This window comes from Ctenocephalides felis, unplaced genomic scaffold (genome assembly GCF_003426905.1).
Source record: "Ctenocephalides felis isolate EL2017-DRISC unplaced genomic scaffold, ASM342690v1 CF-g0.4_SCAFFOLD_00845, whole genome shotgun sequence".
NCBI lineage: Eukaryota > Metazoa > Arthropoda > Insecta > Siphonaptera > Pulicidae > Ctenocephalides > Ctenocephalides felis.
The window spans coordinates 57792913-57818738 of record NW_020536999.1 but is presented as its reverse complement, the minus strand read 5'-3'; the positions used below and the strand labels follow the sequence as shown (position 1 = coordinate 57818738).

Below are 25826 nucleotides of genomic sequence, written 5' to 3'. Positions count from 1 at the left end.
CGGACGCTTAGTTCTCTCAAACATTGCAATTTTTTTACACATTTAGCTCTGTATCTTCGAAATGACTGGACCTGCCTTTGATAAAAACTAATCATCTCTTCTCCGAATCGAATATTTTTTGAACCATTCAAATCGGATGCTCCGCACGCCTGTAAACGTGGACGAATAAATGCGGACATACAAAACACACACACACACACAAATCCATTTTTTTTTAAGTATGCCAAAATGTTCAGAAACCTTCAAAACGTCTAAAAATGCAAAAATTTACATTTTTGATTTTCGGCCCATTACTAGAACTACCCTTGTTAAAAAAAATTGGCTAAATTAACTTCATGAAGGAAAATTTTGTTTTCTCGATTTTATTGAAGTCATTCTGAAGCGAATAAAACCAAATTTGGAATATGTATGTATGTAAACCGATTTTTTTTATCTTTCATGCACGTTTTTTCGTAAACGCCTGCAATGGTTTTAAAAATTCAAGAGATATTTGATGTATGTCATCAAGGACTAACGTTGATTTGTTTTTTTTTATAATGATCGGTCTTTCTTTGTAATTAGCAGAAAGTGAAACCTTATTCGTTCATGTTTTATCCAGTAATCTTGGATTGATTTCAAAAATTTTAAAACTTTTTGAAAGATATTGGTTGGTGACCGCGATGATTAGTTTTTGGTAAAGATTAGTCGAACAGTTTCTCCGCAAATAAATGTTCTAAAATTATTTTAGACGAATTTGATGTAATTTTTCATGATAATGGGTCTAACGTGGTTATACTAAGCACAACAAAAATATTGCACACTACAAGTGGTTTAATTTAAAAAAAATATCAAAATTTAAAAAAATATGATTAGTAAAAGTTGTCTTAAAAGTCGCTTTTGGGATGTGATATCAAAATTTGAATTTCGTTGACAATTGACCTTAGAGCTAGTTACATGAACTTCTGAATATGATTACGCATATTGAGAAGTTCATGTAACTAACTCTAAGGTAGAATGTCACTAAAGCTTTTTTATAATTTTACAAATGCAAAAGATTGATATCTATTTACATGTGATAGCCGATGTCACAATTGCTTGCCATCAGGCTTTTGGAAGAAGGTATCGACCATGAAACCAATGATTCAGTCGTTCTACAAGCAAGTAAGCAAGCAAGCCTGTGGTATTAATCTATTTTTTTTTCAAATTTCTACATCCAAGCTGACGTTTTCTGTATTTTGGCTTTCAATTTTATTCTACTCATCTTACTAGCTTCTTTATAATATAATAGGCAGTACTATCCCAGCGCATGTACGTGAGCTGAATTAAACTCCAACTAGATTCAGATAAGAACAGTGTGAGGGATTTCTCATTGCCATTTCCCACCGCGGTGCCAAAATATTCAATTTTCAATTGAAAACATATTTTCAGTTTATATTAAATGGAAATCACTACTGTACGATGCAGGTTGTCCAGAGCGGGCTTCGAACTCACGACTTTGTCTACTTTGTTCGTGAGCTTTACTATTACATCATGAAACACCTTAGACTTCATTAAATATTATATAAAATGTAATTAACAATGTTGTTTAATATGTGTTTGTAGTTTTAACAAAGATCGTAATAAATAAAAATATCACATTTTTTACGTCTGATATTCCAATGATTCATATACTCACCATGTGTGTACTTAACATGCCATCGCAAGCATTTTAAACTTTTTTATTAGTTTTTATGCCTTTTACCTAACTCGACAATGGCGGTAACGACCGAGGCCCACGTTAATGGAATGTAGACATAATCGTTAGAGCCCGGGTTCACGATACTCTGTAACTCTGTATCGCTTGCTCTTGCTATCGAATCAATGACATCGTACAAGATAATTTGGGCGAACGCTTGCATGTGAAATATCACTCCTGCATGAGCTGGGCAAATAGCAAATACAAACGGGCGTGTGATCGGCCGAGGGAGAATTGGGAGCCCCTTACCAGTATTGTAGACTCTTCGTCTAACGATGCCATCGAATAAGTAAAGGCGACGGACGGTCGCCTTGTATTATGATACGATTTAATAGATAGACAGACAGACAGACAAAAGTATTTATTTCAATATTTAGAATACATTTTTCAGTGTTGCCTTTTGTACATACCTGTCTACCCATGGGTGTTTTATATGACATATATGTTTTTAATATATATGATAATTATTGATTACAATATGTATACAATATGATTGTTTATGTGTACTAAAAAAAGAGGAAAATAAACTTTCTACAAAAAAATACAGATTTTTTATATATTAATAATTATATGTTTTGTTAACTCCCCTTAAGAGAGAGGAGTCACATAAATAATATGCTCCTTATTTAGCCGCTATGGGTCGATCATTATATAGTTCGGCATGGCGTGATTGCCATACCAAATTACGTCTCTCGTAGATTTAATAGATTTGTGTCTCTTCAACTATTAATGGGGGTCAGTGACGGATTGATTGAATGATTGTTTGTATATGTCGTTTGGATTGTTTTTATTGTGTGCAATGCACTTATATTTATACAAAATATGATAGAATATGAAATATATGAAGGACCTTTTTTCTATAATATATAATGTAGGGGATAATGAAAATTTGATTATTTATTCATTTTTGTTCACTTTTAAACAAAATGATATACTTATAAAATGGCATAATACAATTTGGCAAGCACTACAGAAGTAGTTCATTCGGAATAAAAAAAAATTAAATCTGTTAAAGATGATGGGCTTTCAATTTCTACTCTAACTACTTTTTAAAACAGAATAAGAATCCGCCGGTTAAAAGAATATTTATGAATTTGTAGTAAAACTCCTCTTTTTCATTTTGAGCCCGATGAAAGCTGTTTACGATCTATGAAGAGTTGTTTCCTTGAACCAAATGATTTATTTGTGAACTATCTTCACACAAATTAGTATATCAGTACATTCTAGCCTTATACATCATTTTTTTCGTATTTCGTATTAAATGAAAAATAATTGTTGTGATTAGTTGCACTTTACCTCAATAAATATGTTAGTATATAAACTATAAACTATAGTATAGTTCCTACTTACCAAGACTATGCAATTGATGGTAGTCAGTAATGATTCTAAAATAAAACAAGTTGAGACTGATCGTAATTACAACTAGCTCATACAACATTACAAATTAGACAACGTTTTCAATCTAGGTATTGAACATGTCCTAAAATTTGAAGATTATATAAATATATAGTCGCTCAACTACTTCAGACACCAGCTTTAAGAAGGCTGAAAAGGAAAATTCTCAAAGACAACATTCAAGGCATGTAATTTTTAAGTAACAAAATAATGTGTCCTATATTATGTGTACCATATTATTATTTATATGTTATTTCCAAGTATACTGTTAATAATAAGTATTTAGAATTTTGATTGATATTTTCTAGATATTTTTGATGGATTTTCGAATTTTGAATTCTAATATTTTTCATAGCAAGAATATAAAAAATTTTTTTTTTATCTATTCATAGTTTACGGGCAAGTTTATAATATTGAAAAAGGTATTATATATAAGGCGTGTGTGCGTTACAGATAGTATTCTCAAACATGAATATAGCAAATATTCCTTTCATTGGTAACATATTTACAATTACAAAAAAGGGTTGGTACGCAGGAATCAAATAACTAATCTTTTTATATTATATTTAAATTTTGTATTTATGTACTTGACAATTTATGTTAATGCAATTAAATAAAGCCGTTTAGCGCACTTTGCGTGTGCGTAATGTGTATTCATTAATAAAGAAGCTTTAAATCATTTTTTCAACATCACGTGTTTCATAAAAACTTACTGCTGTATTTTATAATACTAGAGCTTATATCGTCATTTCTAACGCTTTTATAAAAATAAAATATTTTTGTATGTTACTAGTTTCTACTTCAAATTTCTCGATTTAAAATTCTGAAACATTCGGGTTGCTAATCTTTTATACCTTTTGATAAAATATAACACCTTTTATAGTTGGAATACGACTATACCCATTACATACATACAGTTTTGCATTTAGATTAAAATTCTATTTAAATTTTATCATAATTTATGACACGGCTTATAAAATGAGTACAAAACCAATAGAATTATCGCCATGTGGAAAAGTGATATGTATTAAATCTTTTATTATTCTTATTTTTATAACAACACTATTTCTATTAAACACTAAAATCGATTAACCATTTGTCATGGAGATTTGGCAGAATTTTGTATATTGACGAGTATATTCGTTATCATATGGTTCTTCGACCAATTTGACTATTTTGTTTGCAATTTTTTAGATAATAAAAACATACCAGATAGACGTATTATCAAATTTTAAGATATTTGAAATATTCTAAAACCGTGATATAAAATTGATTGTAAGTGGCATTTTACTTCAAAAAATAATTTCCATATACCTTTGCATATTATATAATTATATTATATATTATATATTACAGTTTATGTTTAAAAATTTATAAATATTTTAATAGTTTATAATACATAATATATATTATATATTACAGCTTATGTTTAAAAATGAGTAAGGTTTTGGCAAGTTTTAATTTGTAAATGAAAAATAAACTTCAGGTTTTTTTTATTATACTTTTAAATATGATCTGTCATACTAGCACATACAGTAATTGGTTTGGCGATTATTTGGCTTTTTGAATAAACATCAATGTCTATTCAAACATTGAACATGTAACATATGTGTGAATTAACCATATTTAAAGTTTTGGTCGATATTTTATGATTTTATATGCAGCTCTACCTACGAGAGACGATTTTTATTTCATCGTATTTGAGATCTATAACATCAAGCGGTAATTTAACATCAAATCTTACTGATATCAGAATTGGCATTGGCTGGGATCAAACCACCTTGGGTCCTCGGATTTAAAATTAACCAGGTTTTATTTTATTATTGCATCCTTAACTGCTTCTTTCAGGCTATGTCGAACAACCTTTGAAAGATAATATTTTTCCAACAACCCTTGATAAAAATAAAACATTTTCTAAAACACGACGCCAGAACTTTGACCTTTCTGAAACATCGAAACACGAATTTTTTTAATCTCCTCCGGGCTACATGGCTGTTGTTGGTCAGCTAACAGACTATTAGTTCTTGTTTTTCCTCATGACATTACCCGACCGTCCCGCTGAGTCACCGGTCGCCTCCTACCGCCCACGGGACGCCGCCCGCTGACATCCGTATAATTTTATTTATGGCTTCGCGGGAACACAGCTTGAACGTAAAAAAATACTGAATCACTTGTCGTGTACGTGCAGTTTTTTGGCGCGAGTTTCGAAAGCTCGCTCACGTTTTACAGATTTTTGCTCTGGAGTTTAATTTTATGTCCCAGACAAATTATAAAGCTTGAATAATGATTATTTTAAATGATATATTCTGAAATGTTTGTCCCGCAATATGTCACGCTTCATGCGTTTCAAGGGTGCTCTTTTTATGGGTTACTTGTCTTTTTGTATTGTGGTATTTTTTATTACAGTATCCCAAGGGTTAAGTAAATAGCACCTAAACAATCCCGGAAAGAAAGAAAAAACTGAGACACCCTCACAATGCGATGTCTATTTGTCATTTGTTTACATAGGGGGAGGAAAATCTCCGAGTGTTTACAATATAACTTAAGTTGCAGGCATTTGTTTTCTGACGTAGTACAGACAGATGAGTAGTTCTCATAAATATATATATATATATATATATATATATATATATATATAACATATGAGCATTCCAAATGGATCTTAACTCCATTATCTTTGCCACATTATATTAACAATTAGTATTAGTTCTAGAAAACTTTGGCAATTGTGTCATTATTTTTTACTTTGGTCCTAGAAATGTTCATGACGATTACCAAAATCAACTACAATAACCGAAAACTGATCACAGTTCTACCAAAGCTCTAGGTTGCACTTAAAAGCACGTATTTTTCAAACTTGATGGAAATGTTTTTCAATTTTTTTTATGCTAGGATTCATTATAAATTAATACTATCACTTTCAATTATTCAATTTTTCAATATTAATTTAAAATTTATATTATTAATATTTATAATAATTGGTATATTATATAGGCGATTTGTTTGATAATGTATATATTATAATACAATATATTATTATTTTTAATTTTTAGTGATTATTCCATTTGTCACATTTAGTGTTTTGTATCATGCACATGGTTTTATTTTACAAATTTATTTATATATTAATAAATGTTCAGTCAGATTCTCAAATTGAATCTATAGGATCATTCTAAATATTTTTTTCTGACATTTTATCGTAATATTATCATTCGGCTAGCCCTGATTTATATGAATTAAATCTTATATCGAAATTTACTATATTTTCAGGCAATTTGAATAGTTTGAGGTTGGATTTTAAAAATACTATCGCTAATAGACATAGGGAATGATGCACGTAGTTTATTAATTTTTTCATTCACTACTATATTTACAACTGTTCACTTAAAGATATTTAGCAAATTTGTTGATTTGTAATTGTTACAATAATAAATATATAATAGACTAAATAAATGTTATACCCAAATCGTCGATTATATTGAGAATTTTGTTGACTCAATAATTATGTTTGGACTATTTTCATTATAGTATATTGGCCATGAAGCAGCAATCTTCATGGCATTGAGAGTTTGATGGAACTAATTATTTACAGTCCGCGTAACATCTGTAATAAATGATCAATAAATATATCTTTTTTAATTAAAGCTTAGTGGCAAATTAATGATTGTAATAAATACTTTTTTTAATTACAATATCTATTACAACTGTTAAATAATTTAACATCTAGTAATAATAATGAACAATAACATGAATTTAAATAAAAAAAGAGTACGAAGGATGATATTTACATTAAAATGATATCCGTAGCATGATGATTTAAATATAAAATAAAATCAAATAATAATAATAACAAAATTATTAAATAAAATCAATAAAATTTCTGAATAATAAAATAATACTTGAAAAACAATAAAGTGGAATAAAGCAATAAGTGGCAGATAATAATAAATATAACAAAATAAAAATATTAGAAGTAATAAGATAATAATATAAAAATAACAATTATGATAATAATAATAATAATAATGTTAGCGTTTACAAATGACTATTTATGAGATTGGGAATTTTCCGTTTTAGCCTGGTTGGGCGCGCTTCTGAAAATACTTTCTGCGCCAAGTAATTTGGGCGTTCGTCAAGTATATAAATTATATCAACAATTCTGTATTTAATATAGTCTACGGCTATAAGGATTAAATTGTAACCCAACAATATCTGAGTTGTTGAAGAAGAGACTTAATACGTACATATGAATGATCTTTTATGAATTAAAGAACTTCAGTTTCTTCAAGTATCTATGAATATATGCGGTTGCAAATTAAAACTTCTCATTATTTTCATACATACCGAAACGTTATATTTTTATAATTTTCTCTATATAACATTTGTAAACATTGGAACAATTGTTCGAATTGAATTTAAGGACAATGCTTTGTGGCGTTTCCATATGTGAAAATAAATTACATCACGAGTTAGATTTTGATGTGATAAGAATAACGTATCGAGAAAACTTCCATAACCCGTATGTGGAAAGGAAAACAGTGCAGATATCTAGGTATGATATAGCAATTGTAGAACACGGCGGAAAACAAGTATTGGATTTTCACGCAGGCTTGCTTTCTGCCAAGACCGCGATGTCATCGAAAAGGATATCTAGCGACAATATTATACTCGTATTGCGAGAGTAGAATATTTCCTATGACAGCGTTATGCAGAAAAGAATGAATACATTGCTGTGCTATATGTAGCACATGGGACGAGGAGAAGACTACACTACGTGCACCTATTACGTATGAGAATTGCCCGTCGGAGGTTTACCTACGAGAATAAAGATGGGGAATATTTTTGAAGGCATTTTAGGCTCCTTAGATAGAAGTATTTGATTGGTATTTTGTCTCAATATCCATATGTCTATCTTGTCATATATTAACCAGTTGAATGTGGCGCGCGCATCAAACAGTAAGTCCTTAGTTATCGTTAGAATTGACCTCATGACGAGTATATTAGTCAATCAAAGAGCAAGTTGCCCTGCTAAGGTATGGGTTCAGTTTACAAAATTGAAAAACTTTATTACTACATTTTACTTGCTCTGTTAACATAAGCATATATTGCATGTCTATTGAACTCAGGTAGGACTAAAGTCATTGAATTATTATGTAGGTAAATCTGCAAATTATTAATAGTTTTAGTAAACAGCAACAACTGTTTTTATAGATATTACGACTATACTCTTCAATACACAAATTTTGCCGATCCTTCATGACGAGTATATTCATCAATCACACAACTGGTTAATACAAAGTAATACTTTCAAAACTGGCAATTTGAAATTCATCACTGCTATATAATATTATTATTATTATTTTTAATAATATTATTAACTCTCATTTTTATTATTACTACTAAAATAACACTATTGTTAGTAGGTTGTTGTCTGTTATTGTTGTTAAAAATGTTGTTATTGATATTATATCAGAAAAAACTTAAAAAATATTTTCTGTATTATTGCTATCACTATTATTAATGTTCTATCCAAAAGTATGTTTATCTTATATTTTACTTTTTTGCTTATAGTTCGATATTATACATTTGACTCATCAAATGGTCTCATGAGATTGTCTTGTACCTGAGCTTTCAGGTACTTTAAAATACTTCACTGTATTTTTTATCTATGAGTCGTCGACGATGAGTATTTTCAGTTTCTTTCAATTTTAATGACATATGTCGAAAGCTTTCTTTTTCCAATATAGATCACTGTTTCGCTTTCCAATTAAAATCGTGCCTGATAAAGTTCATTCTTTTACCATTCTATGCATAGTTTTTATAAGTTACAATCTGTCCATTATATCTTTTTCATGTTGGTTCGGACGTATTTTCGTTTTATTATATTGGCCATGAAGGTGACAATCTTCATGACATTGAGCTTTACACGGGATGGTTACTACCCCTAGTAGAGAGGGTAACGGATAGTTTTAATTGCACTAAAAATTCAATTCTTAAAGTAAAGTCCGCTTAACAACATGTAATTAATAACAAATAAATATATCTTGTTTCATTATAACTTAGTGACAAATCAGTTATTGTACTAAGAACTGCAACAAATACATAAACCATACAAAATAAATCAGTGTTTTCAGTCCACGGCTGCAAGGGTTATATTATAACCCAACAACCTGAATTATCGAAGAGTGTTTTAATAAATTTCATAACTACGTGGCGGTATACAGAATACTAATGCAAAGTCTCTTAAAACGTGCTTTAAATAAAAACCAACAATAACACGTTAATTGTCATGTCAGTCATATGTGTTTGACGCTATAACGTTCTGCATGAGCTTTGTCAGACATACATGTCTGATACGTGATTTGGTATAAGGAGAAAAAATTTGGTATCAGACATACATATCTGATACGCGATTTGGTAGTCATATACGAGGTGTGTTCAAAAAGTACCCGGAATTACTAATAATTAAATTTCGCGGGTCTGGAGTGTCTGATTGTCAAAATTTTTTTTTTATTGTGTTGGTATACATGCCCCTAAAGTATGAATTTTCAGCTATATTCACTGTTTACTTTGTCTGTGGTAGTCGCTAAGGTTCGACGTGTTTTTCTGAGCTCGGCGATTTTTACAATGGAAGAATTGAAAAGTCAAAGAATTTGTATTAAATTTTGCGTAAAAATGAAATAAAGTGTTGCAAAGTGCAAAAATTCACCAGATATGGCTCCGTGTGACTTTTTCCTATTCCCAAAGTTGAAGAGACCCATGAAAGGACGGCGGTTTTCCTCGATTGAAGAAAATCGCTGAGAGTGCTCAAGGACATATCAAAAAGTGAATATCAAGGGTGCTTCGAAAATTGGAAAAAACGCTGGCATAAGTGTATTATATCTGGGGGGGACTACTTTGAAGGGGACCACATTAATGTAGACGAATAAATAAATATTTTTTTGAAAAAACGAAAATTCCGGGTACTTTTTGAACAGACCTCGTATGTGTAACATGAAAAATAGTGTATTCCAAAAATTTTGATACATTTTTTTCTTTAATACATCAAGTTTCCATGGCACATTTTTAACTAAATTATCATATGAAGTTACCATAAATCATGTAATTTTTTTTCTGTAATTATTTTTGGCGATATATTTGGCGTAATAATAGAAATTGGGTCGGGTTAAATCTCTTTAGATATGTGTTTCACTTAATTTAACTCATTAACTAGTATAGACGGGGTCATGAGTTCGAACCCCGCTCTAAACAACCTGACATCTTGCAGTAGTGAAGCCTATTTTTACTTGAAAATATAGATCAAAAATATATTTCCAATTAAAAATAGCCCATTTTTCGGACACTGCGGTGTGAAATGTTAATGAAAAATCTGTCACGCTATTTTTCCCTGAATCCATTTGGAGTTCAATACGGCTTACGAACTTGCCCTAGTGTAATACTATCCATTATTTCGTATATGAATATATATATATATATATATATATATATATATAAATCTCGATATGTTACCTTAAGGGGTTTACCTATGGTGTTCGTGGCAACTCGTGCAAAAACACCTCAAAAATTGAAATATCAAAATGTGCCGACATCATGAAATATGTTGCGGATGATGCCGTTTCCTCACACAAAACAAGAACAAACAAAACCAAACTACGATATATTGTATCTGGCGACGGCAACCTTTACCTTAACTAAATTTGATGTAACAATTTTACCTTTCAACGAAATACACGTCTAAATAAATATGATTTTTGTAAGTAATATTTACTATAAATAACTGCATTGAATTCAGATTTCAGATAGGGACTGTGAATACCATAATATGTGCACCATCACCAAAGTTTGGTAATAGTTCATATGAATTATATATATTTATATAACGCATACATTATGGTTTATATTTTTGTAATTATAAAATTGTACTCCAAAGCATAATGATGTAGTTCATGTAATAATATAGCTTGGTATGATGTCTACAATTCGAAATTTAATTAATGACTTTATTAATTTAAACAAAATCTGGTTTAGTACTATTCATACACTTCTCTAAAATGCCACTTCTAATCAATTTTTGCAAAGATAAAATCAAAATATCGATTGATTATATATTACTATTATACATTACCCCAGTGATACTGCCTAAGTAAATACATCATGATCATGAATCAATGCAATATGATGTTGGTGAGAATTTAAAACACAGTGTGCTTTATTCTATTCAAATTAAAACTGATCAATTTAACACTTAAGACCCAAAATATATAATAAGTTGGTAACCAAGGTGTTCTATCCCAAATATATTTGAACGCCATTAAACCGTATGAAGTCTTGGTATTTTTTAAAATATTTTTATATTGTCTCCAATTAGTACTCATATTACTAACCTTAACATTATTTTACTTGTTTATTTTTTCAGCTATTTATAAATGAAATCCAATTTAATCATTATATGAAATTATGATAAATGCAATAGAAGCCCTACTCTGGAGATTTGTAAATTGTCTATAATTTATAGCCAGACTCAAAAGAACAATATCTGGAGGACCAATATAGTTCAATTAACTATTTTTCATTATATTAGCTCTAGTAGATACGCCACTGGGGGTATCTACTAATTTGTAAACAACTTGTCAGCATTATCTGCTAAATGTAATTATACATAGTACACAGATTGCAAATTAAAATTAAAAAAAAAATAGAAAAAATTTAGAACCAGAACAGATTTTTTCCTGTCATTGATCGAACTCACCATATCCTCGCCATATCTCATATTGTCCTGATTTATGGGATTACCTGGTTACCAACTTCTAATTTTTTTTTATTTTCATCATATACTTTACAACTGTCTTCACTCGACATCTAGTAAATTTAAATACAATATAGTCAAATCATCATCAGCCAGTGTTATTTCTACTTCAAATGCAAAATACATTTGTTTGCGTTTTTTGACTTCTCATAAATCAATTATTCAAGCTCTCAAAATTTACAGCATCATTGTATTATACCTGCAAAGTGTTATGCAATTAAACTATTTTCAGCACAAGACATATCTCATTTCATCCAGGGCAGAACTCGTTAACCAGCAGAGTCTGTAATTAGCTTCGCGTTACTTTTTAAACAAATGAGCATTCTGGAACAATTCGTTATCCGTTTAGTTTACTTCCTAAATAACTTTTGCCGTGTTCAAGAAGTTAATGCTACCAACTACCGGTTATAAGCAACTGCACTACCAGAATCCCCTGGAGTCCAGATTATACATAAAACTTTTAGTTTTACCGTTGTTTGAAAATGGACCTATATGCTTTATGAAAGCCCACACGCTCTGTGAACATATCCTTATTAGATGTTGCTGCCGGGTGCACAATACAACGGACCTTTGTTTATTATTTGCCCATTGTAAAATATCCAGAACAATATGTGCTATTTGATGTCATGTATTTGTTTACTCATATTATGTACAAGCTGAACCCTGTCATGCTTTTCAGTTCCATATTAATTTGCACTTATGTAAAATATACTGATGAATTATTATGTTCGCAATTATGTATCTCTGGCTAAATTTATTGTGGAATCATTAATTTGATTACTAATTACTATAACAACTAGTGGTGCATGGCATTGTGCCTTAAGGCAAATTACTGAAACTTCACTTACCATAATAAAATAGTCATGATTTCAAATAGATTGTTATAAATATTGTATCTTTCATTATTCGTTTATTGATAAAATATTGATAAACTAGCTGTAAGTGGAACTCTGTCTTAAGGCAATTAAGGCATCGTGCCTTAAGGCAAATTGCTGGAACTTCCCGTACCAAAAATTATTTTTTTAAAAACGATTAACATTTTTGAAAAAAAAATACTTCGAAAAAATAATATTTTTGACAAGCAATTAGACAAAAAATTACTTTTTTTTGAAAAAATTTTTTATTTATTTATTTTTTTTTTTTTTGAAAAAAAAATGTTTTTTTTATTTTGACATATTTTGAAAGATCTAAACTTTTTTTCAAAGCAGTCGTACTGCTTTAACTGCATAAAGACGAAATATCAAACCGCGTAAGCGCCGCGTCGACGTCTAACGCGTAAACATTGGTACGGAACCCATAGGAATGTAAACCAAAATTATACTTATTGTTAAAATCTCTATAAAATATCTGATAATTAACTTCCCGTAGGGCAAGTTATAGTAATCGCAAAAAAATCGAAAATGAAAATTTTTATATATCTTTACGTTTCAGAGGTTTCTGAACATCTTGGCATACCTTAGAAAAAATGGATGTATGTACGGTTTCGGAGATATAGAGGAAAAAGTAAAAAAATGAGCCATTTGGCGGTCAAAAATGATCATTAGACATATGCACATCAAATTATCAGACATTTTATAGAGATTTTAACAATAAGTATACATTTTGTTAACATTCCTATCGGTTCCGTACCAATGATTATGCGTTAGACAGCGACGCGGCGCTTACGCGCTTTATATTTTGTTCCTATGTAGTTAAAGCAGTACGATTGCTTTGAAAAAAAAGTTCAGATCTTCCACAATATGTCAAAATGATGAAAAAAAAAATTTTTTTCAAAAAAAAAAAAATTTTTAAAAAAAAATTTTTTTTTAAATTTTTTTTTTTTCAAAAAAAAACTAATTTTTTGTCCAATTTAGTTTCTCAAAAATCTTATTTTTTTAAAGTAATTTTTTTTCAAAAATGTTAATCGTTTTAAAAAAAAATAATAATTATTGGTACGGGAAGTTCCAGCAATTTGCCTTAAGGCACGATGCCCTAGTTGCCTTAAGACAGAATTCCACTTACAGCTAGTTTGATGTGCATATGTCTAATGATCATTTTTGACCGCCAAATGGCATTTTTTTTTTACTTTTTTCATTAGATCTCCGAAACCACTAGACCTGCCTTTATGAAAATTTGATCGGTTCTTCACCTTGTCAATACAAGTAAAATGTTTTTTGAATTATTAAAATCGGACGCTCCGTTCTCTTAAAAACTGAGTTACCGTTTTCGGCACTTTTTGCCCCGTATCTTCGGAACGGCTAGACCTGTCTTCGCCAAAAACTAATCAGCACGTCTCCTTATCAATACGAATCAAATGTTTTTTGAATTATTCAAATCGGTTGATCGGTGTTCCCGAAATCGTCGACGAAAATTTATATCCGCACACACATACACACACGCACACACACACACACACACACACACATACACATACATCCATTTTTTCTAAGGTATGCCAAAATATTCAGAAACCTTTGAAACGTCGAGAAATGCAAAAATTTTCATTCAAGTTATAGTAACTTGCCCTACGGGAAGTTAAAAATGATAGTACCTTACGCGCACTTTTTTTCATGAAAAAATATGCTTTCCTAAGCTAATAGTTTATTTACAAGCAAAAAGGTTTTTAAATCATTCGAATCGGAAACTGTTCTCTCAAAAACTGTAATTTTTTTAACACTTTTAGCTCCTTATCTTTGAAACAGCTGGGCTTATCATTGCCAAACTTAATCACACATCTACTCATCATTACAAATTGGATAATTTTGGAATCATTCAAATCTGATATTCTGCTCAGAAACTATTAAAACGTAAAGATAGCAAAAAAATTCATTTTAGATTTTTGGACGATTACTATAACTGTATAACTCTACGGGTAGTTAATATTCATGATGAAGAAATCAATCTAGATAGAGTGCTTGGTTTATATTCAATAAATTGACAAAATCGATTTTTTAGACATTTCTATGTTCAGAAGTTATGTTACCTCTTTCATTTGTATTAAGTGATAGTGATTTTTACATCAATATATACTACTTTTGAAAGAAAGTATATGTTTAAATATGGCTATTATTATTTTGTGTCTGACTTGCTTCACACATTTATTGCTGCGCACGTATATGTTGCGTGAAACCGTTGTCAATAGTCAGACGTCAAAACCAACATCCTCCTTGTACTTTAGAGGAGTGTTTTTAGTAAAATAAAATTTTTGAATTAAAATTTTGGTATGTAGTTATTTTAAACAGGGATAGTCTTCTCTTCTGGTACAATTTTTTATTTCCAATTAACCATAATCTATGTAGCTTACATGTTTGGACATAGTTTCATTTAATATTAAACCGAAAAAATAATTAGCACAGGTAAAAGTATAAGCAACACAAGGTTAGCAGTGAAATTGTTAATAACAAAATTTTTCATTTCATTGTTACTATTACTCAAGTACTATAATATGACAATGATGTAATTCATAATATTTCACATACTAATAAATAACTTGCAATATACTATATCTATATGAAATTAGACCAAAGCATTAATCAGGCTTCAACCAGAAGAGTCAAAAAATGGCCATAAGACGTACTAACTTAAGTTAAGCATGGTTTTTTATACTAACACAGATCATTATCTACAGAGGAATCTCTCAATGTCTAATCTACTCTCTGAATCTCTAAATTAGATATTTAGTGAGTCACATAGACTCATAGAAATTTGTATTTCTAATTGTTTATTATAAATGAATAAAAAGTACTCTATCAAGTTGCTTGGTTACTCAATGGTGTAACTGTAAAATTCACTGCTTTGTATGGACAGAATCGTAAGGTCGAACCTCCGCTCAGGATATCATGCAGCAGTGATAACAATTTTCACTTGTAATTATACATCAATCCAATAAAGCATAGCCTATTTTAGGCACTGCGGTATGAAAGGGCAATGGAAAATCTCGCACTAATCTTTCTTGAATCGAGTTGGAGTTTAACTCAGCTCACGGACCTGCCTTAGAGCAGTACTACCCATTATTATTATTATTATATGCTTGCATAACTTTGTTTCTTGTTTTATAAACATATTTTTATAGGAATACACATTTATATATAAGTATTACGTATATACTAATATGAAAAAATAAATATTTGCCATATATGAATGACATTTTAATATTTTGTTCTCTTTTGTTTCAGATACACCGATCACATGTCAACGTGAAACATATCAGTATGAAATGACACATATCACAAAACACAAATGATATCAAAAAGAGGATTTTATATGCATTTAAACAGAACAACAACGTCATATTAATGTATTTGAATAAAACCTACCACATATCAATACAAGCAACTTCACATTTCAAAGAATTACTCATATCTATATTAGAATTATCACTCATCAGTATTAGAAGAGTATAAATGATATTGGTAAGCACAAACTTCTTCCCCAGAAAGCTCTGGACGTGATTTTAAAGTTTGTAAGTGGAACAAATTGCTGCAGAAACTTCAAGGAGTAAATAACAATTTTTAACTCGTTTGCTCCAGTGTGATATGAAATCTAAATGATATTAGTAGAAGTGAAAATATCAACAATATCAAAAGACTATATACAAATTTATCATCGGATCCTTTAAGTGATTAATTAGTAGTGTGTAAATAATAGTTATAAATTTAAATAAAAATGGGTTTCTTACTACGAAGACGTTCAATGCTTCTAAAAGCAGTTGGACTCCTGAGTGCGGCGTGGTTTGTGGTAGCAATTGTAATGTATGCAGATGACCGAGGTTCACATCCGAATGTTGTTCATCATCAAGTTATGCCTCAACAACCTCAACAATTAGTACAAGTGGTTGAACCACCTGCACAATTTGCTCCAGTAGTCATGCCTCATCATAATAGAGAAAAAGGACACAGCAAGGAGCTGCCAACGCCTAATAAGAATGATGCCAAGAGGCGAGGACCAGAAGAAGGTAAGAGATTAATTATTTTTATATAATTTTTCACTGAATTATTGGACAGTAAATTCGTTTATCAAAGTCAGTTTGCAAGATGTTTGAGTAATCGTTTATAATTCCTTAACTTTCTCACGTATCATTACATGCCGGCATCCACTTTCCTAAATTGCTAGATCGAAATTTTGTAAACCTGTGATATTGACATTGGTCAACTATCAAGAATTTTTAATAAAATGAGTGCGCGTAAGGTTCACACGCGATTGAAATAAAACTTTTTTCCTATAGTACGAGATGGCATTTAAGCTAAAATAAATACATGATATAACAATTTTGAATAATGTTTATTAGTAATATGGTAACACTCGTAATGCACACATTTAGTAATGTCAACCACTATACATATTTACATAATAATAAATTATAAAATATATATTTTCACTAGCATTAAAAATATTTATAATATTTGAATACAATAATGTAGTTAAAGTCATACTTCAAATATGACATGATCGGTTTGTCATTGTAATCAGCATTTAGAAATGAACCTCCATTAGAAAAATGAAGTAATTGCCGACTAATTAATTCTATAATATTCGTTCCCACAGTGGATTATGTTAAACAACGCTTAAACAAATATTGTTTTCGCAACTTCACTCATCATGTAATTGTTTGAAGAACTTCATGTAATTAAAATTAACATACATTCATTGACTGCTTGTGTTTTTCATTGTGAAAAATATTGTCCATTTTAATAACTTCAAAGATTTATAGAAACTACGAATAATATAGAAATTATTTGAACAAACTTACTTTTCTTACACGGCACTAATACTTCATTTGTTTTTTATTTTCATTATAATAATTTACGGGGGGCAGGGTGAAATATTCTTCTGATGCAGGCATCTTTTATTAAACCAAGATTTTTGCTACGATGTAACCTTAAAATCCATTGACATTCCGATCTCCTCGTTGATGTACGCCGATACGCTTACAACGATAGATCTCGAGAACGAATAACGAACAGTTCGAGCGTAACGCAACTTCCGTTGCATTTTTACAGATTTATTCTCTCGTCGCATCTAAAGAAGTTTTACTTCAATAACTTCTAAATTTGTTTCTGGCTCAAATAGTTTTTCTATCTCTCTTGTAATAAACTTACTCTATCTTGAGAAGCTAATGTGTAAATACAATTGGATTTTACTATCCTTATACATTTTCACACATATGACGATTATTAATTCAGGAATAAAGTACCATTGTTTTTGTGTGATCTGATCATATTTTAGTTTTAGATTATGAAAACATAGTATAGAAAAAATATTAATTATAATTCACAAAAATCAATTTATGATATGTGATACAAAACGTTATTTTTCAATAATTCCAATTTGTGCTAGGAAAATTGAACATGAGACCAATTATAAAAAATCAATGCCCATGATATCGTAAAATCAATTTTTTACGAATTGATAAAATTATTTTAGCAATTGAAACTAAAATTGATATATATTATATAAAGACTGATACATATCTATAATGACTATATCTGTGTATATATGAGTATGCACATTTATATAAAATGATTATTTAATTATGCTGTATTAAATTGGTTTAAAGAATATATTATTTATGATATTTACGAAAATGCCATGAAAGTACGTTACCTCATAAACCGTTTTCTTAATAGATTGCTACTCATAATTATTCTAACAAATAAATACAATTATAATTGTATCACTGCATCATAAATACTTTTTCATCATACTCTTCTAAAAAATATTTTATATTATGAAGCATAAGATAAAAAACACATAGTTTTCAAAATTACATGAATAGAACTGAATAAAATCGAATTTTTGCAATCTATTGCTTTTAAATGTGTCTACGTAATCATGAAGATTATTACAGTGTTCTAATAAAAACAAAATCCTGATACATTTTTGTTAGCTTACCTTGAATGTTCAGAATTATTTGAATCAGATACGCAGATTACTATTTAGATTATACGGAACATTTGGTTCATTAATTTATGATGATTATTACAATACAGCAATAGTTATTTAATATTACTTAAAAAAAATTAACTTCATTAAATATATTGTGGACTATCGACTTGTTCGTTAATGATCATTTTTCACATGTATCAGTTCATATCCAAAAGAGCATTTTCGAAAATATCCAATTAACGTTATTTATTTTTATTGATTTGATTCAATTATTTGATATGTGAAAAATTAAATGAAACGATATCAAATCTATGTTATTTTAAATCTAATATTTGTTTTACCAATAGCTCTAATATTTAATTTTACACCACATTTTCCAATAAATTACCAATTTAAATATCATCATGCCCAAGCATTTTCCGCGAGCATTTTCATTCTTGAAACCAATACTGTAATTCCATGTTTATTCTAGTTTTTCCTCTCGACTAGGTTTTTATTTTTCGTAAAATTCAATATCGTCGAAGAGAAAGACTTACATTAAAGCTGCAGGCAGGCTTTGCGCGTTCTCATCGTAAAACTCTGAAGCAAATAGTAGATTTTCTTTATAATTGGTTATAGTTTTCCCTAGGCCATTGAAGGATAAATTTGTATTTCTTTTCGTTCGAGTAATTACATTTCTTATGCATCAAAGAATATTCAGGTAAATATTCTGCGGTTTGTAATGCGCATCTTTATAGACAGACTTCTTTCTGACATTATTTATGCAAGACGTCAGCTCAAAGTAATAACTTTATGATAAGCATAATGCCACTTTGTAAACAATTATTTTATTTTATAAGTATTCTATATAATAGGATAGGACGGGGCACAATTGTCCAATTTGACTCTGTGTAATTATATTGCAAAAACCAAACCAATTATACCATAATAAATAACACAAATCAAACAAACAACTATCTGGCTATGTTCAGTAAAACTCCCAGCTAATCCATCATTGTAGAAATTGTTCTTCGAAATCCTATCGCATCTTTTCTTTTAAAAATCAAAAATAAACATTACATAGTGTTATAAACAATAAGAAACAATAAATGTGAAGTATTTTGCCATTTAGTTAATAATCCTAAAAATAATCTTTGGCGTATCTCTAGTTCTAACTCAAATGCATGAATAAACAAATTTTTATTACCTGGTTTTTTTTTCTCTATAGACAGGGTAAAATGGCATAGGCAGGAGATAAACAATATAATACAATCTAAATTTTACAAAAAATTAGCTAGATTGTTCAACCAATGTAAACTTTACATTTCATAGGTACATTTTTTACAGAGATAATATTTACAGTATATAACCTTGATCTGGTCTTTCATCAAAAATATTCATGAGCAGAGTTGGAATAACTATTAATTTGTTTTTTGTAAAATTGTTATTTTTTAATTGAATTTATTTTTATATTTGTATATTTTATCCTCTACACCTTTGCCAGGGTTCAAGTTCAGTTGTTTTTTTTACCCTACCCACATGTAAGATATTGCAGAGATTATATGAAAACATCTGTTGAATCTAATTTAAAATTTACAGTATAGCTTATAAAACAATTAACAATCAACTTGAAATTTATATTAAGGTCTCGTAGACTAAACAATCAAAAAAACTAATGACCTAAGAAAATACTTATGTAACATAAATTGAATGAATACTACAATAAGGAGCTTTATTTTTATACTATAATTTCAATAAAACAATGATAATAAGCAAAAATATAAACATTCTATAAAACTGGAAAAAATATGATATAAAATAAGATGAAAGACATCTGAGATCATACTATGTGCTGAAATATAAATTTTTCTCTTTTTATGCTTAACTAAAATACGATTTTAGCAAAGTTACTCGAATTAAAACGATGGTTGGTCATCCAACTTTTTCCCTTTACTTTCAAATATTGTTGTTAAAAAATTCTTATCTATACTTCTTTCTGAGATATTGGTGGAGAATCTTCTTACCCGCGTGACATGTGAGCTTCTATCTATCCTTGATATTATTTTAAAAATTTCTATTCCTCATTCAAAAAAGTTAATAAAGTTGCTATGGTTCTATTGAATATTTCGGATAATTCACATTCATATGATGTTGAAAAGTTCATATTGACATTCTTCTTTCAATAAAATTACCAATATTCATATTTCCGAATTCAAAACAATTGTAGGGTTCAGTGTACCGGTTTTAAATTGACAATGATGATACCCGTTTGATCATGCTTTGATTGCATTGTTTGAATAATTCCTTCATGTCATAGTTAGTTAGCCGGATAATTATTTTCCATGCGTCGTGTTCGAGTAAATGCTCTACATTAATTATTTCCAATAAGCTTGATTTTTTAATTCATACTGAACCTAATTGGGGTGATATATCATATGATCAATTAATTAGAGTACTACATCTTTTTTTTTTATTGCTCATCAAATTATTTTTTAAGTGGCAATGTAGGGCAGGGCACAAAGGTGCAAATTGACTTTCGGTAATTATAGTAAAAAAAGCAAAAATCTACATAACAGCACATACTGGACTATGTTCATTAACATTCCTAGTTAATAACATAATTATAAAATTATGTTTGTTACCTATTTTCTAGAAATTAGTCAATTGCCCCATTTCATCCTAAAGAAGGGCTAAAAATGGACAGCCAGAGGGCAGCAGATCCAATATCTTATTTTTCATTTTAAAGTGATTTTACGAAATAATAGCTATGTTATTTAACCGTTACAAATACTAATCTTTTGGGCATTTTTTTACAAAGATTACATAGTATATAACCTTGATCTGGTATTTTGTTAAAAGAAGGGTAGGGGTAGGGCACAGAGGTCCAATTTGATTTTCAGTAATTATACTGTCTAAATCAATTGAACTCTATCGCAAGATGTAACACATATCCAACAAACAACTATCGAACCATGTTCATTAAAATTCACAGTTAATTATTAATCACAGTATTGTTTTTTTACTATTTGTTCTAAAATTGGTCATCTGTTTCTATTACTCTTAAGGCGATCTAAAAATGGACAGTTAAGGGGCGAACAGATCCAATGTCTTATTTTTCATTTTATAGAGATTTTACGAAATAATAGCTACATTGTTATCCAATGCGAAATATAAATTTTATGAATACATTTTTTTACAAAAATAGTGATATTAGAGATATAAGAGTATTTTATCAGAAAATGGACACAAAAGTCTAACATGATTTTCAGTAATTATACTGTGTAAATCAATTGAATTACATCACAACATATAACGCATATCAAATAGGCAACTATTGAACTATGTTCAGTAAAATGCACAGTTAATTCCTAATTATAAAATTGTGTTTTTTTACTATTTTTCTAAAATCCTCAGTAAAATTTACAGTTAGTTCCTATTATAGAAAATTTGCTAGTTTTTCAACATTTGTCATCTGTTTTTTTTTCACTACATATGTAGGGTCAAGAGGGACTGCCAGGAGTAAACAGATTCAATATTAAATTTTCAAGAAATTTTAAAAATAATAGCTACATTATTTAACCAATATAACCTTGAACTGGTATTTCGCCAGATATATTATATATCATATATCAGTAAAATTGGAATAAATAATATTGTATCTATTGTAAATTTGCTTCTTTAACCTAATTCACTTTATTATTTACTTTTTTTCAATTGTTTACACCTTTGCCATGGTAAAGGTTCTGTTTGTCCCTTCTACCGCACCCACGTGTAACCTTTTATAGAAGTTATATAAAAAAAACTGTTGAACTTAGCTTAAAATTAATAATACGTCTTACAAAACAAATAACGCATACTTAAAAAATATATTAACGTCTCGTGAACTAAATAACAACGCTCACAACCAAAAAAACTAACAACGAAAGAAAATTCTTTTGTTATAGATTTTCGAACATTGCCGTTTATTTCTTTATTGCGGCAACGTAAGAATCAAGGTGGTGTCTGGTTACACATCTTTTACCCTCTACTTTCAAATATTGATAAAAAATCATAACTACACTTTGTTTTTGAGATATCGTTACCAGTGGACCTTTAAGCCCTGCTCTAACCTATATATATATATATATATATATATATACTTATATATATACAAATATATATATATATATATACATATATAATACACAAATCAATTATATTAAACTAATCGATTACCATACATGACCTTACATATGTGTGAACATTCCACGGTGTTAACGTCACTATGTTTCTATTCTAATTACATTGGATAACGAATGAAAGCGTTATGCAATCTGATCTATGAATAATTGAGAACGCATTTGTTTCCTTGTTAGAACTAACTCTTTATCTAAACACCATTACCTGTTTAACAAACAGAAATCAATTTACGCTTGTGCAATCGCTGCGGTAATTAATGCAAGGGCGAAAACTTACATGAACATCCACCAACGTAACTTGCGTATAGAACACCCTTAACCATAGGCGGCGGGGGTTGAAATTCAATTTAAGAATAATTTTTATTATGTTTTTGCAGATACACATGTAAATTAACTATTGTATCATTGGTATATATTTAAAGTATTGGTATATTGCTATACATTTTTTTGGATAAAATAGTTATGCAACTTGCTGTTATCACTTTGATAACACTTGCGTAAAGTTGATACTAAGTTAATATTATGACGTTTGTTCCATTTGGCGGTTAGGTTTTATGTGTAAAGATCTCAATTTTGACAGTTTTGTGTCTACCAGTTCTAACAATTATTTACCTAAACATAACATATGTTTTATTCATCGCGTCAAAATATTTTACGGTGTGTTACCCAGATCAAATTAGTAAAACAATGAGAAAATTCGAGTGTTCTAAAAATTTTTTGTAAAGAAGAGGTGACACTTTAACTTAAAAATAAACTATATAAAAACGATGGGCGTAAGACTAACTATATATTTTTTGTCTGATTTTAATATGTGCATGAAATATTCATCTTTTTTCCATGAAGGCAGACCTTAAGTATGGCCACTGTCAAATGGTGTGATGATATGTCTCAATTTCCATAGAAGTGATTGAAGTCTATATTTTTTAACTACCGATTATTATTTATTTACATGTGTTAGTTTCAATAGAAAGTTTTCTTTTAAATAGTATCAATAGTAATAGTAATTCTTTTAAAAATAGCAATAAGCCAATATGCATTCATTATATTATATTTATTATATATTACTTTATATTAAAACCACTTTTAAAATATCATATATACGTTACAACACTTCTTTAACAATTACTGTCTATTGACCAAAACCAAATATTTGCTTTATGATGAATTTCAAAATACTATATGGAATTTTTACGAACTTCATTTAAATGTATTAATTTTAATTACAGTATTTTTTTAGTTTTTTTTTTGGAAATATAAAAAAATACTCATTTTATTCAAGTTCCTATTATTTTACATTTTATAAAACATTTCCGTGCAAATGTAATATTTATAAGCGGTATTCATCATGACAGTTATTTATTATGTTTTACAATAGCATTTCATTGAATTATATCATTTACAACTGAATTTTACCATTAATTTTCTATATAGGATTGTTTGATAAAATAAACGAGATAAATATATAAAAATTGCACTAAAACCACAACATATACAATATGACCTGACACCTCACTCCTACGATATGACCAGATTTTTGCCATATTTTGGAATTTCAATAAATAATTTTAGAAATTTGGGATTTTTTTAATAATGACTTACTTCAAAGTATCAAAAGTTCTAATAAAAATGCTTTATCTTTAATTTCTCTTTGGGTTGCTTATTGTATAAAACGCTGTCTAGTGCCAGAATACCTACCATTTGATCTTAAACCTAATACCATAATAATAAATAACAAATCGTAGTATGCCCGAAGGCAAGTCCATGGTGTGCGAGCTACCATCAAATAAATGATTCCTTTACCCTACGTCGCCTATCATTTGCTATTCCCTCCCACCTTTGACACTTTTTACTTCCCGTAGGGTAAGTTATTGTAATGGGCCGAAAATTCGGAATGGGAAATTTTTACATTTCTCGGCGTTTTGAAGGTTTCTGAACATTTTGGCATACCTCAGAAAAAATTATTTTAGTATAAATAAAGTTGATTGATAATCAAGTTTACCTAAAAAATTTCACCTTTCGATCCGATGGTTTTGAACTTTTTGTTCTTATAATATAAGACTAAACTAGAGGTGCATCGCGGGCCTTAAGGCAAATTGCTAGAACTTTTCGTACCGATATTTAATATTTTTAACAGAGAATATTTTACTTTTTTATTGGACCTGCCCAAAAATTTAATCACTTCTTTCTTCGGTAAACAAATGTAAAATGTTTTTTGAATCATTAAACCAGATACTCCGTTGACTCTAAAACTAAATCGACATTTCTTGCACTTTTGCCTTACCTTTGTCAAAAAACTAACCAGCAAACTAAATATTTGTATAGAAGAAAGAATATCTATAAATTAAATTTATATAACATTCGCAATTCTTATACGATAACCCCTAATATCATGAATTTCTTTTCGCGTATGTGTATCACTTATACCTAAACCATACCTAAACATAACATTTTACGCGGTGGTTATACGCCTTATAACTACTATATCGTACGTTCCTTTCCACACCGTATAACGCTTAATCCTTACACTTATATCTAAACCGCCTAACATTTTATTATCTTACGCCTACAATTTCGCTTTACATACTATTTTCACCCTCACCGGGAATCGAACCCCGGTCCGCCGCGTGACAGGCTACGACCTTAACCACTCAACCACCGTAACGCTACAATCAACCGTCTTCTTTCGTGTGTTGTCGCGTCACCTTAGAATTTAGTTACTCAATAGTTAGAAAATGAACCAAAGAAACAACAGTGTTTTCATAATATTTTTCAGTGGGGGGATCCGATAGAGTAGTGGTTAAGATGCGTGACTGTCACGCAGAGGAACCGGGTTCAATCCCGGTGTGGGCAATAGATAGGTGAGATAAAACATAGGGCGTAAGGTAGAAAT

At 29.5% G+C, this 25826-nt stretch overlaps 1 protein-coding gene across 1 annotated transcript in view; it reads left to right on the top strand.

Moving 5' to 3' along the window:
- The window catches only part of LOC113386399, a 653774-nt gene extending 636839 nt beyond the window's left edge, over positions 1-16935 (top strand). Inside the window, exons 3-4 of the mRNA XM_026624183.1 lie at positions 16070-16848; positions 16898-16935. Coding sequence (XP_026479968.1) covers positions 16560-16848; positions 16898-16935 — 327 coding nt within the window. The 5' untranslated portion in view covers positions 16070-16559. The remainder of the gene's footprint in view (positions 1-16069; positions 16849-16897) is intronic.
- The last annotated feature ends 8891 nt before the right edge of the window (positions 16936-25826 follow it).